This window comes from Microcaecilia unicolor, chromosome 2 (assembly GCF_901765095.1).
Source record: "Microcaecilia unicolor chromosome 2, aMicUni1.1, whole genome shotgun sequence".
In the NCBI taxonomy this organism is placed as follows: Eukaryota; Metazoa; Chordata; class Amphibia; order Gymnophiona; family Siphonopidae; genus Microcaecilia; species Microcaecilia unicolor.
This window is the reverse complement of record NC_044032.1, coordinates 248877814-248890003: the sequence shown is the minus strand read 5'-3', so window position 1 is coordinate 248890003 and position 12190 is coordinate 248877814. Positions and strand designations below refer to the sequence as shown.

General features: G+C 41.4%; 1 protein-coding gene across 3 annotated transcripts in view; it reads right to left on the bottom strand.

The window, feature by feature from the left end:
- USP11 (ubiquitin specific peptidase 11) overlaps positions 1–12190 on the bottom strand; it is a 168419-nt gene that overhangs the window by 105694 nt on the left and 50535 nt on the right. For all 3 annotated transcript variants that reach the window (XM_030193883.1, XM_030193882.1, XM_030193884.1), the window contains exons 6-8: positions 9475–9536; positions 7016–7115; positions 6347–6520 (exon numbers count right to left, since the gene is read on the bottom strand). In XM_030193883.1, the coding sequence (XP_030049743.1) occupies positions 6347–6520; positions 7016–7115; positions 9475–9536 (336 nt within the window). The remainder of the gene's footprint in view (positions 1–6346; positions 6521–7015; positions 7116–9474; positions 9537–12190) is intronic.

The window sequence follows — 12190 nt, the reverse complement described above, 5'->3', positions numbered from 1 at the left end:
TGCCCCCACATAGCCCCGCCCCTTGTGGACAAGATGTGCTTTAAAAATTTTTTTATTTCAAATAAAGACAAATCAAGCAAAACTTGTACAGAAAAACTAATTCAAACAAGCACAATTCTATCCTAGGAAACCTTTGGGTTTAAAAAGCAAAACCATGTGCATAAGGACTGGATAAATGAATTAAAACAAATGCCCTTAATATTTATTTAGATTTTGCTCGTACCTTCTTCAGTAGTAGCTCAAGATGAGTTACATTCAGGTACTCTGGATATTTCTCTGTCCCAGGAGGGCTCACAATCTAAGTTTGTACCTGAGGTAATGGTGGGTTAAGTGACTTGCCCAAGATCACAAGGAGCAGCAGTGGGATTTGAACTGGCCACCTCTGGATTGCAAGACCGGTGCTCTAACCACTAGGCCACTCCTCCACTTGGTAGCAATAATGAAACAGTGATTGAATATTCACTTAGCAAGCAGCCTGAGCTAACAGATTTATTTTCCACTGAAGATAATTAAGTTTGTATGAACTCGGCTGCTAATAGTGTGCTGAACTGGACAATGTTGGCACATTTAGACTGACTCTGGACAGTTCTACACAAAGGGAACCCTTCTCTCATTATTCAATACTTTCGCTCTGAAATAGTAGTAATAAAAAAAGGAAAGTGCATTTTTATAATATACCACTGCATTCCATAAAGCAAAAGGAACAAGTTCCCACATGCCATCTTTTTTTCTTTTGATGTAGGCACAGAAAAAAAAAAGATTTTAAATGCTCCTAGGTTTCAATCTAATTCATGTTTAATGTGGGATATAAATGGCATAAATAAGTAAATATATAGATAGATACTCTGTATGTTGAGCACCTGATTCTCATAACATGGTGTCTGTTTAGTAGCCCTTTACCAGGCGAAAAAAAAAAAACTCTCTGCACAAGCATAACAGTACTAGGGAGTCTGTCCCTTTAACCAGCCCCTCCAAATGACACGATTTATAACAAATTACTACTCTACCTATAAAAAGTTATTCTGTTATTATACTTCCTCTGTGTGCAATCCGTACGCACAAGCCTGAATGTTTGAAAATCTAAGTGAGATTTAAAAAAAAAAAAAAATTACCGCAACAATAAAGACAATATGGATACAGCAGCTCATAGTTTTGCTTGCTTTGTTTTGAGTGCACAGGGAACCAGCTGCTAATCACCACTGTAAACCTTCGTACCAATTTGGTCAATAAAAATAAAATGAGTCTGTCTGGCAGCCTACATGTAGGGCCGGTCTTAGGCACAGGCGACAGAGGTGGGGTAGCACAGGGCGTCGCGCTCCCTGGGGCCCCGCAGCAGCCTTGGCATCTCCCTCCTGCTCCAGCTGTCATTGCTGTCTCCTGTTTAGAGAGCTGCACAGGAGCGGGGATGGTGGGATTCCCCTCCAGGTCTGCGGGGATCCCACAGGAATGGACCCAGCTCTTGCGAGGTCCCCGCAGAAACGCATGATGATCTGAGTTTTGCCTCTCCTCCCCCAAGCCGCAGGGTGCCCTCCCAGCACATACCTCAAGCCACCCTGGTGGGTTAGTGGATTCTTCGGGGCAGGAAGGATCCCCAGTCTTTCCTGCCTGCAGACGCTGATCCTCTTGCTGCAGCACCTTCTTTAAAATGGTTGCTGAGACTTCCAGCTGCAGCCTCGCAAGACTTCAGCGGAAAGACTGCGGGGCCCCAAGGAACACAAGGCCCTGTGCAACAACCCCTGTCTCCCCTGCCTAAGGCCGGCCCTGCATGTAGGCTGCCAGACAAGCTCTTTTATATTGACCAAATTGGTACGAAGGTTGACAGTGGTGAGTAGCTGCCTGGAAAGAACAAGGAGACTTCTTCATGCATCTGACATTTTGTGATGCCACAAAAACACACCAATATCTAAGCAGCACTAACTGTCAGGACATAAACAGTAACAATTCTTCCTATAACAAGGCAACAATACAAATATTGTTAACAGGTACTAGAAAACTAAGGTGCTCATTTTCAAAGTACAAACTTTCAAAGTTACATAGATGCTTATTTTCAAAGCACTTAGAATTACCAAGACAGTTCTTATAAACTGCTAATTTCCCTAACAGAAGGGTTCATTGCAGTGTATAGTAAGATAATACTGATCATCTATCAATATATAACATTAAAAAAAACCCAAACAATAGTTAACTGGTGTATAACCCAAGATCACATCTTATATATACTCAAACAAAAAACCTTCTTCCGAAATGTTAAATAGTTAAATTCAGTCCTAATATAAGTCTAAGTGCTTTGAAAAGGGGCCCCATAATAACCTATGTAACTTTGTAAGTCTATGTGTGCTTTGAAAATTAGCCTCTTTAAATACTGCATCTTGGGTACGAACAACAGCCCTCCACTGCACAAAGGCAATATCACAGAAACTTCTCAAGCTAGGACAATAAAAAGAAAGTCAATGGAGGAGCTTGGCCAGCTGAGTGTAGCAGAACTCGGAGCCCAGGGTGAGCAGCGCCAGCTCACACAAACGTTTAGGCATGGCACCGGGGGGTGGGAAAGTGGGTATACCTAGGGGACTTCCAATGTCTTCTGGTACTGAAGGGGGGTTGCAGAGCATCTCCTATAGCTCGACGAGGCGGGGACCACTATCAGAAGAGTCTCTCATCCAGGCTCCAAGAGCGACCATTCATAAGATCAGGGCTCCCCAGTCATCAAAATATTTTCCCACCTGCACAGGGTTCAGCTGCCTCCAAACAAGTTGGCCTTGCAGTCTACTGCAGTCAGTGTTAACACCGTGGCGGTTCCAGTATGGAGGTGCTGCTGCCAGCCGCGTGCATACCCGAGCCGCTGTATGAACATCTCTCAGTATGGTCCTTCCTCTCACCAGCGCCCCACCTGTTGGGTGCTCTCGGTTACGGCATCTGCTGGTGTGCAGGGGACCAGAAGCTCTCTTCAATGTTGTTGAAGGGAGAGGGGGGGAAGAGACTTGAGAGAAAATGTGTAGCCTAGGGGAGCCATGAACAGAGAAATTTTGGGAACCACTGAGCTAACATTCATACATCAAGAAGGGGGAGTGGAGGGAAAGAGCTTATTACCATGAACAAGTGAAACGCTTGGCACTGTGTGTGTCAGTTGTTTGAGGTCTGTAGAGTTCTTACCCTTAATATTTATTTTTAACACAGTATAGTTGCATTTTTTACTTGATATTTTGTAATCAACTTAGAATCTCTGTTATAGATCAAATACAGCTATTTATAAAAGCTTAAAAGAGTCAACCAAGCTAAAATATACTGTAAAAAAAACAAACTAGCAAAACACCAAAATAGATGCCTCACAAAAGCAAACAGACCACAACCCACAAAACATCAATACAAATTATCACATACTTCACAGTGTTCCTATCAGTAAGGCTGAGACATCCAACAGCATCAATAGAATGCAGGGCATCAGACAAGAGTCCACAAACAGCAAAACAAACAATGGGTCAGCAAATCCTAATCCCCCACACTCCCCACCCCTCCAAAACAAAAATCCATATAATCTGATTCATTCAGACCAACAAATGTAAATACACTCCTCACAAATAAAACCAGATAACAAAAAATAGCCCCAAATGAAGAATTTAGGAGACAGCATTTTACTTGGCATCTAAAAGATAATCTTCCCAATGAGTTATTCTAGGAAGAGAGTTCTAAAACTGGGGGACAGGGTAGAGGGGGAATACTAAAACATATATGCACTCATCTTAGTCAGTCTCATATCATGAAAAGACAATTTACATACTAAAATAACATATCTTTATACTTATAACACTTTTGTTGAACAAAAGCACATTCCAAAGTGTTTACAACAAAATGCAATAAGTAATCATATCAAGATAAAATTAACATAATCTAATAAAACATCATATTAATCAATTTTAGTCACAACTGTGTCTGAGTCAACAGGTAATCAGTGCAATAAGGCTAATGACAGACCCCAGATTTTACTTCAATAAAGAACTGAATATCACTCAATGCATTTTATTAGTTAACTGGCCAGGACTTTGTCTACTGGATTATGGAGTCTGTACAGCTTATTTATTTATGACATTTATATCCCGCATTATCCCAAGTAAGTTCGGGTTCATGTGGCTAACAAACATTTGCAAAAAGTACATAAGAACATAAGTGTTGCCATACTGGGACAGACTGAAGATCCATTAAACCCAATATCCTGTTTCCAACAGTGGTCAATTCAGTTTACAAGTACCTGGCATGATCCCAAAACAGGAAATGAAAAAAGTGGAAGGACCTCCCACTTTTTTCATTTCTTGTTGTTGTCCGTGGGGTGTCTAGAGTTCTCCGCTCTCTGGCGGATTTCTTCCCTATGATCCCAAAACAGTACTATACATTTTATGATGCTTAGCCTAGAAACAAGCAGTGGATTTTCCCCAAGTCCATCTTAATAATGGCTTATGAACTTTTCTTTTAGAAGTTATCCAAACCTTTTTAAAACCCTGCTAATACTGCTTTCACCACATTCTCTAGCAACAGATTCCAGAGTTTAATTACACATTGAGTAAATAAATATTTTCTCCGATTTGCTTCAAATTTACTACTTAATAGCTTCATTGTGTGCCCTTGCCCCCTAATCCTAGTACTTTTGAAAAGAGTAAACAAGTGATTCACGTCCACCTATTCCATTTCACTCATTATTTTATAGACCTCTATCATATCTCCCCAAGCCGTTTTAGCCTTTCCTCATTTTGTCACCCTTTTCTAATTCCACTATATAGCTTTTTGAGATACAGTGACCATGCACAGTATTCGAGGTGCGGTCGCACCACAGAGCGATACAAAGGCATTATAACAGTCTCATTTTTGTTCCTTTCCTAATGATACCTAAAATTCTATTTGCTTTCTTAGCTGCCACTGCACGCTGAGCAGAGGGTTTCAAAGTTTCAAACAATGACACCTAGATCCTTTTCCTGGTCGGTGACAACTAATATGGAACCTTGTATCGCATAGCTAAAGTTTGAGTTCCTCTTTCCCACATGCATCACTTTGCACTTGCTCACATTAAATGTCATGTGCCATTTGGATGCCCAGTCTTTGGTCCTGGGGAACTGAGTTCAATTCCCACTTCAGGCACAGGCAAGTCACTTAACCCTCCATTGCCCCATGTAAGCCGCATTGAGCCTGCCTTGAGTGGGAAAGCGCGGGGTACAAACGTAACAAAAAAAAAAAAAAAGGTTCTCTTGCAATTTTTCACAACCCTCTTATGATTTAACGACTATGAATAACTTTGTGTCATCAGCAAAATTTATTACCTCACTAGTTATTCCCATGTCTAGATCATTTATAACTGTGTTTTAAAAAAAGCAGCGGTGCCAGCACAGATCCATGGGGAACCCCACTATCTACCTTCTCCATTAAGAATACCGACCATTTAACCCTACTCTCTGTTTTCTATCTTTTAACCAGTTTTTAATCCACTAAATCCATGCTGCCTTTGTCTCAATCCATGCTTATTTAGATGCTCTGTAATTTTGTTCTTTATAATGTTCTCTACCATTTTGTCCTGCACCAACGTCAGGCTCACCAGTCTATAATTTCCCAGATCACCTCTGGAACCCTTTTTAAATACTGGTATTACATTGGCCACCCTCCAATCTTCCAGGACCATGCTGGATTTTAAAGATAAATTACATATTACTTAAAGTTCTTCAAGTTCATTTTTCAGTACTCTGGGATGTATACCATCTGGTCCAGGTGATTTGCAACTATTCAATTTGTCTAATTGCCCCATTACATCTTCCAGGTTTATAGAGATTTCATTCAGTTTCTCCAACTCGTCAGCACTGAATACCATTTCTGGCATTGGTATCTCTCCCTCATCTTCCTTGGTGAAGACCAAAAATCAAAGAATTCATTTAATCTCTCCACTATGGCCTTGTCTTCTCTGAGTGCCCCTTTCACCACTCTGTACTATGGCCTTGTGTTCCCTGAGTGCCCTTCACAAACTTCACTACTATTGAATAACAAGAGCAGGGTTCCAAACATGCCCAAAAGCTAACAATTACAAGTGTGAGTAAGGGATTTACTAAATAAAAACTTCTAATGGTCAACTTAAAGGTTTGAGATGCATCTTATGTCAGGCTAAATCATGCATGGTCTACTGTGTGGGCTGCAGTGCCCTGCACTCCTAAACATTTCCTGTGTAAGGGGGGGGGGGGGGGGGAACAAAAACAAGAACCTAGGGGAGAGGCTTCATCCTGGGTGTACTGCATATGAGATGTGGAGAATAAACAGGAGATATAAGCATGTGCTTGTCTGTGCAATGCCTTACACCCCTTTCCCACTGATGACATACCTTGAACATTCGGGGAACCACGGAGTAATGATGACCAGACCACATCTGCTTGATGATATCCGCATAGGCCTCTGCAATCTCCCCCTTCATGCCCAGTGGGTTACTAAAGTTTAGCTCCTTCAGGTAGCGGTTGTTCAAGAAGTATTCTGTCAGTGGAGGCACATTACTCAGACACTGCAAGCAGAGAAACGGAAATTGCTGTTACTTAGGCACTGCAAGGTAAAAGAGGAAGGGGGTGGGCAGGACACTCTCAGTATCAGGTGCTGTAGGTTGAAAGACAGAGAGATGAAAACAGAAGACCTTTACTGTTCACTGAGGGGAGATGAACGAGTCACTCATCACTCAGATACTTGGGGCAAGACACAGAAACAGAGAAAAATGTAGGGAGATAAAGACCATATGGCCTATCCAATCTGCCCATCTATGCCATCTACTCTCCCTATCACACCCTTAGAGATCCTATGTACTTGTCCTTCATCCTATACCCCCATATTCCTGAGCTTCCTTTCAAGTGACAGAGAAAAGAGGTGAAAGCAGGAGGCCTCTGACACTTACGCACTGTATAGGGGCAAGAACGAGAGAGATAAGGGAAAGACTGAGAAACTACAATACACACACTGTAGGGGGAAAAGAGGGGCAGAGCTGTGTGCCTTTCATTGCATCTCTTACCTGTAAGGCAGAATTCATAAAACATGTATTGCCCAGATTGGTGAGGCCACAGATTCCTGGCTGTCCTCGGTATGTGTCATCCTCATCCAGGGAATTCCTCCTAAAAGAGGGCGGGAGAAAGATACCAGTGTTAACGTGTATGTCAATATCAAGCTGAACATTAAGCCCTGCTTCGGGGCATGATTAAGTATTCAACATTGCTTTAAAGGGAAAGTGAGCACGTAGCCTCCAAAGCCCCATGTCCCCACAACAGGCTGCAGTGTCACTTTACAGTAGGTGTTCTCAACCTAGTCCTCAGGACACACCCAATTAGTCTGGCTCAGAGGATATCCACAGCAAATACATACGAGACTGTATATAAATCTCAGTATATTCACTGAGGTCATCCTGAAAACTTGAATGTTTTGGTATCTTCTGAGCACTGGGTTGAGAACCAGAGAGATGTCCCCACAGTTCTTGCTGCTTCCAAGGGATTTTAATCATAAGGGTGCTGCTTTTAATTATTTTTTTTCCAAACTAAAAAAATGTAGGAAAACATATATAAAGGTTTGAGAAATTCTACCCATCTGTCTGCTGGGGGCAAAATAACTCTCCAAAAAAGCTTTGGGGGGGGGGGGGGGTAGATAGTTAAAAAATGGATCAAATCTGATCAGGGGTTCCAAATAAAAAGTCCACCAAAAATGGCCCAATGTATTACATTGGGAGAATGCTATGACAAGACATATTTAAACAGTGATTAAGGAATTGTTCCTTTCAAATTGCCCCACCCCTCTCCTATATAAGTACATAAGTATTGCTGTACTGGGACAGACCAAAGGTCCATGAAGCCCCGCATCCTGTTTCCAACAGTGGCCAATCCAGGTCACAAGTACGTAGCAAGATCCCAAAACAGTACAATACATTTTATGCTGCTTATCCTAGAAATAAGAAGTGGATTTTCCCCAAGTCCATCTTAATAATGGCTTATGGACTTTTCTTTTAGGAAGATATCAAAACCTTTTTTAAACCCCACTAAGCTAACTGCTTTTACTACATTCTCTGGCAACAAATTCTACAGTTTAATTAGATGTTGAGTGAAGACTTTTTCTCTGATTCGTTTTAAATTTACTATTTGGTAGCTTCATTGCGTACCCCCCTAATCCTAATACTTTTGGAAAGAGTAAACAATCGATCCATTCCACTCATTATTTTATAGACTTCTATCATATCTCCCCTCAGCCGTCTCTTCTCCAAGCTGAAGAGCCCTAGCCGTTTTAGCCTCTTCTAACAGGGAAGTCATCCTATCTCCTTTATCATTTTCATTGCCCTTCTCTGTAGCTTTTCTAATTCTATCATATCTTTTTTTTGAGATGTGGTGACCAGAACTGCACACAGATGGTCACAGATGTTGTATAATAATGCCACAAAGCATGCCTTCCCTACCGCTTTCACCCTTCCTCCACACCACCTATATCACTCCTGAGCTAGCTCTTAGTGATTCACATGCACATTTTCTTTGCTGCAAATTTTACTGTGGCTGAACTGTATAGCTTTCTTACTATTTTCTATGTATGGTGATACCTAATGATTGAACCATGTCAACTACTTGTTGCTCAGTCTTCTGCCTCCTAGTGCTGAAGAAGCATGGCAGTATCTGTTGCACCCTGCTGTTAAACTGTTAAATCCATCCTTTGAAATCTATTTACAGTGATATCTGATGGTTTGATGTTTTTAGGCTTGATTTTACTATCCTTTCTAAACCAATGGAATGTTTGGAAATGACTAAACTGTCCCCCCTCCCCCCCCCCTCCAAAGTCAGAGAGAAACAGAGAACACATACAAACAGATACATACAAAGGCAACACAGATACAAACATACATACACACATTAAGATGGATCAGAGAGAATTCCATGAGCCATTCTCTGCATGCTTTTCCTACCGGCTCAAAGGGGTCAGCAGAGTTGTGATTCCTAAGCTTAACACTACCAGGGTTCCTGGTATTGCCTTAGAGATCCCCACAGTTCCTGCTGCTTCTGAGGGATATGGATCATAAGGAAACTACCTTAAGTGGGCAGAGTGATCTCAGGTAGACAGCATTCAAAACATGCTGCCATAGCTCTGCAAGGTACTAACTTCTTTAAAAAATGCTGCATTAAATGACTCAATACTAAACAAAGTTTAGATTTAACTACAGTTTCCAAAGGCAGTTACAGTATGGAAGAATATGGGTCACAGACATACTGCCAGTTAAGACTACTCCCTAGGAAACAGGTTTTACTTGTAGCTGACTACATGCAATGATCTTGAGCAACCCCTGATAAGAGGGCTGCAGCACTGATCAGATGGGTATATGACATCGCTGAGATGTTCCTATAAACATAAGATCTATGCAAGGCTGTAGGTAGGGTGATGATGACTCATTTCTGACCACGGAGACAGGGATGGAAGAAAAATAGATGGGAGTCCATCAGTACTCACATGGCATGGGGCTGGGCACTGGGCCAGGTGCCATCTTTGTTTCTGCTCTCCATTATTACTGTCTATGAGAAACAAAGGAAAGTGAAAAAAGGATGCACACACATTACATGCTTTCATATGCCATCTATTTATTTATATCTATACACACACACAAGTTTAAATATTTCCTCAGCACCCCCCCCCCCCCAAAACTATCATGTACAACACTCATATTTATGAATTTGATTCTCCCCTTTATTAAATATTTTTTTTTAATTTATGAAATTTTTATTTACAATTAAGTATAGTACTTGTACAGAAAAGTAAAAAGACTGGCTCAACATCCATTCTACAAAATCATAAAACAAGTAAACTTCCTGCCAGAATTACTCAAGTCCACATTAAGGATTCAAGATGTTAAACAAATGGAATTTTAGTTTTACATAATTTCTTAAAAAAATTTGCTAAATCTGACTACCCAAATGGTACCAGAAAATCAACTACCAAGAGAATTACAACCCCCCACTATTCCTTCTAGCTGTTAAGAAAGCTGTGAGCTGGGAAGGTTCAAAGAAAATAATATTTTATCGACTGATATTTAATGACACATTTACAGGGTATCTTAAAAAAAAAAGGTTGCCCCCAGTTGAAGTACTCCTGGTTTCATCAGCAAGAACTGCTGACGTCTCCTCTGAGTATCTTTGGAGACGTCAGGAAAGATTTGGATTCGCTGTCCAAGAAAAGTTTTTTCTTTGTTCTTAAAGAACAATTCATTAACCAATTCTTGTCAGGTGATAGTGCAACAGTAGCAATTAATGTTACCGGTATTACCATCTTGTTGTCAGAAGATTCTAATAATGCGGAGACATCTAGGTCCTGATTATCTTGATTCTGTTGTACTTTTGTAGGCAAATAGTGTATCTGAGAAAATGGAGGAATGGCTTCTTCAGCCACTCTAAGCATTTCTTTCACATATTTCCTTAGCATATCTCGAGGAGAAATAATAACTCGTTTAGGAAAATTTAAGAAACGGAGATTATTACTCTTTACAGTGTTCTCAAGAAATTCAGTTTTCCTCCTTAAAGATATCAAATCTTTCATAGTATTCTCTTGATAGGATTGTAACTTTTGAACCTCTTTTTCATGTACCTTATCACGGTGTGTTAAGGTTTCCACTTAAGGTCAACTTCTTTAACTTTTTGTTCTAGTACTGAAAAATCCTGAGTTAATTTTTGTAGTTGAGGACACATAGCTTTACCTAAATCCACAATAAGATGCCATAAACTGTCCATAGTAACTTCATTAGGTTTATTAATAAATATAGGAAACAGCGTCGGTTACCTCAGTCTCTCCAGTAGAAATAACTTGCTCCAAACTCACAGTTTCATTCTCCCTCGTTGCCGCAGATGTTGCTAAAGGCACATCTTCCATCTGGGTTTTCGGTTCTCCAACTGCCCGAACTCCTTTGGTTGATTGCATCATCTCCCGTACCAAGCATGGGAAATGGGGCTGAGGACGCAGTCAGTGGAGTACTGCTACCAGACGGTTGTGGGAGAGGAGCTCTTGCTTTGGGGCTGAGCGAAAGCTCTAGCCCAGGGAACACTCCGGGGTCTCCATTTACTCCAGGGCGGACCAGTGGGCTGCTCTCTGACGGTGCTGGGCCCAGTGCTCCCTGAAAATATGCTTGAATTCTACCTCCTGCAGAACAGTTTTGCCGCTGGGGAGTGGTAGAGGTGGGACAGCCCCTTCTCTTCGGCATCCCAAAAAGAACGAAAGTTCCAGAGAGCAATAGGTAGGTCAGACTTCAACAGCGGCCATCTTGAATCAGAACCTCATGGCTTACAATTTTAAAACAATTCCGTTACAAATTATACAGTTTTCCAACAAAGATTACAGAGCACACCCCAAGCTCATCTCCATCAATTCTATACCCACCCCACATTATAAATGGCAGACGTTGGGGAGCTTTTTAATCAGTTGGAACACTCCCCTGACAAGTAAAACCTTCAAGGGATATGGTTTGGACCTACAGCCTGCCCCATTATATCTGTACAGGAATGATCAAAACCCTATTGGTAAGGCACCTAACAGAACAGAAACAACAAAGTAACATCTGAACGCTCTGCAGTGACATCTTGAAAATCAACTTGCTCAGGAAAAATTCTCTCTCCCAGTTTTATATATCACGTTTTCACTAATCTGGGACATTCTGAACTTTTCTTTTTCCCATTGTTACACTGCAGGGAATAAGAAAGTGAAGTCTAACCAGTAAACAGACTGAGCTAGGAGTTACAGTCACATCACCTGAAGAACTGTTGCAAACATACTATCAGTGGAAGTCAAATATCAGCACAGGACACATTTTTAGCCTCTTCCAGGGCTGACCCAATCATTAGACAGGACCAGGCAATTGCCTACAGCAGAAGCTTTTTTGTTGTTGTTGTTGGGGAGGGGGCATGAGAGGGGTACGGGGAAGATGCCAGAGTAGCTGCAGTAAAAGCAAAACTACACAAAGTCAAAAACAGGGGGTACCTTTTCAAACTGTCCATTTTCCCAGATTACATAGGAGGGGTGGTTTTGGAGTGACCATTATTGTTGGGGAACCCAAGGAGCTTCAGCCTGAAAGTTAACTGAGGGGTGTCACAAAACGCATAGCCACCCACCTGGGGTTATCCCGCGGCCACTTAGAAGGCCTATCACCAGCACAGCTCAGGTCAGCCTGCACCTGCCACTTGTG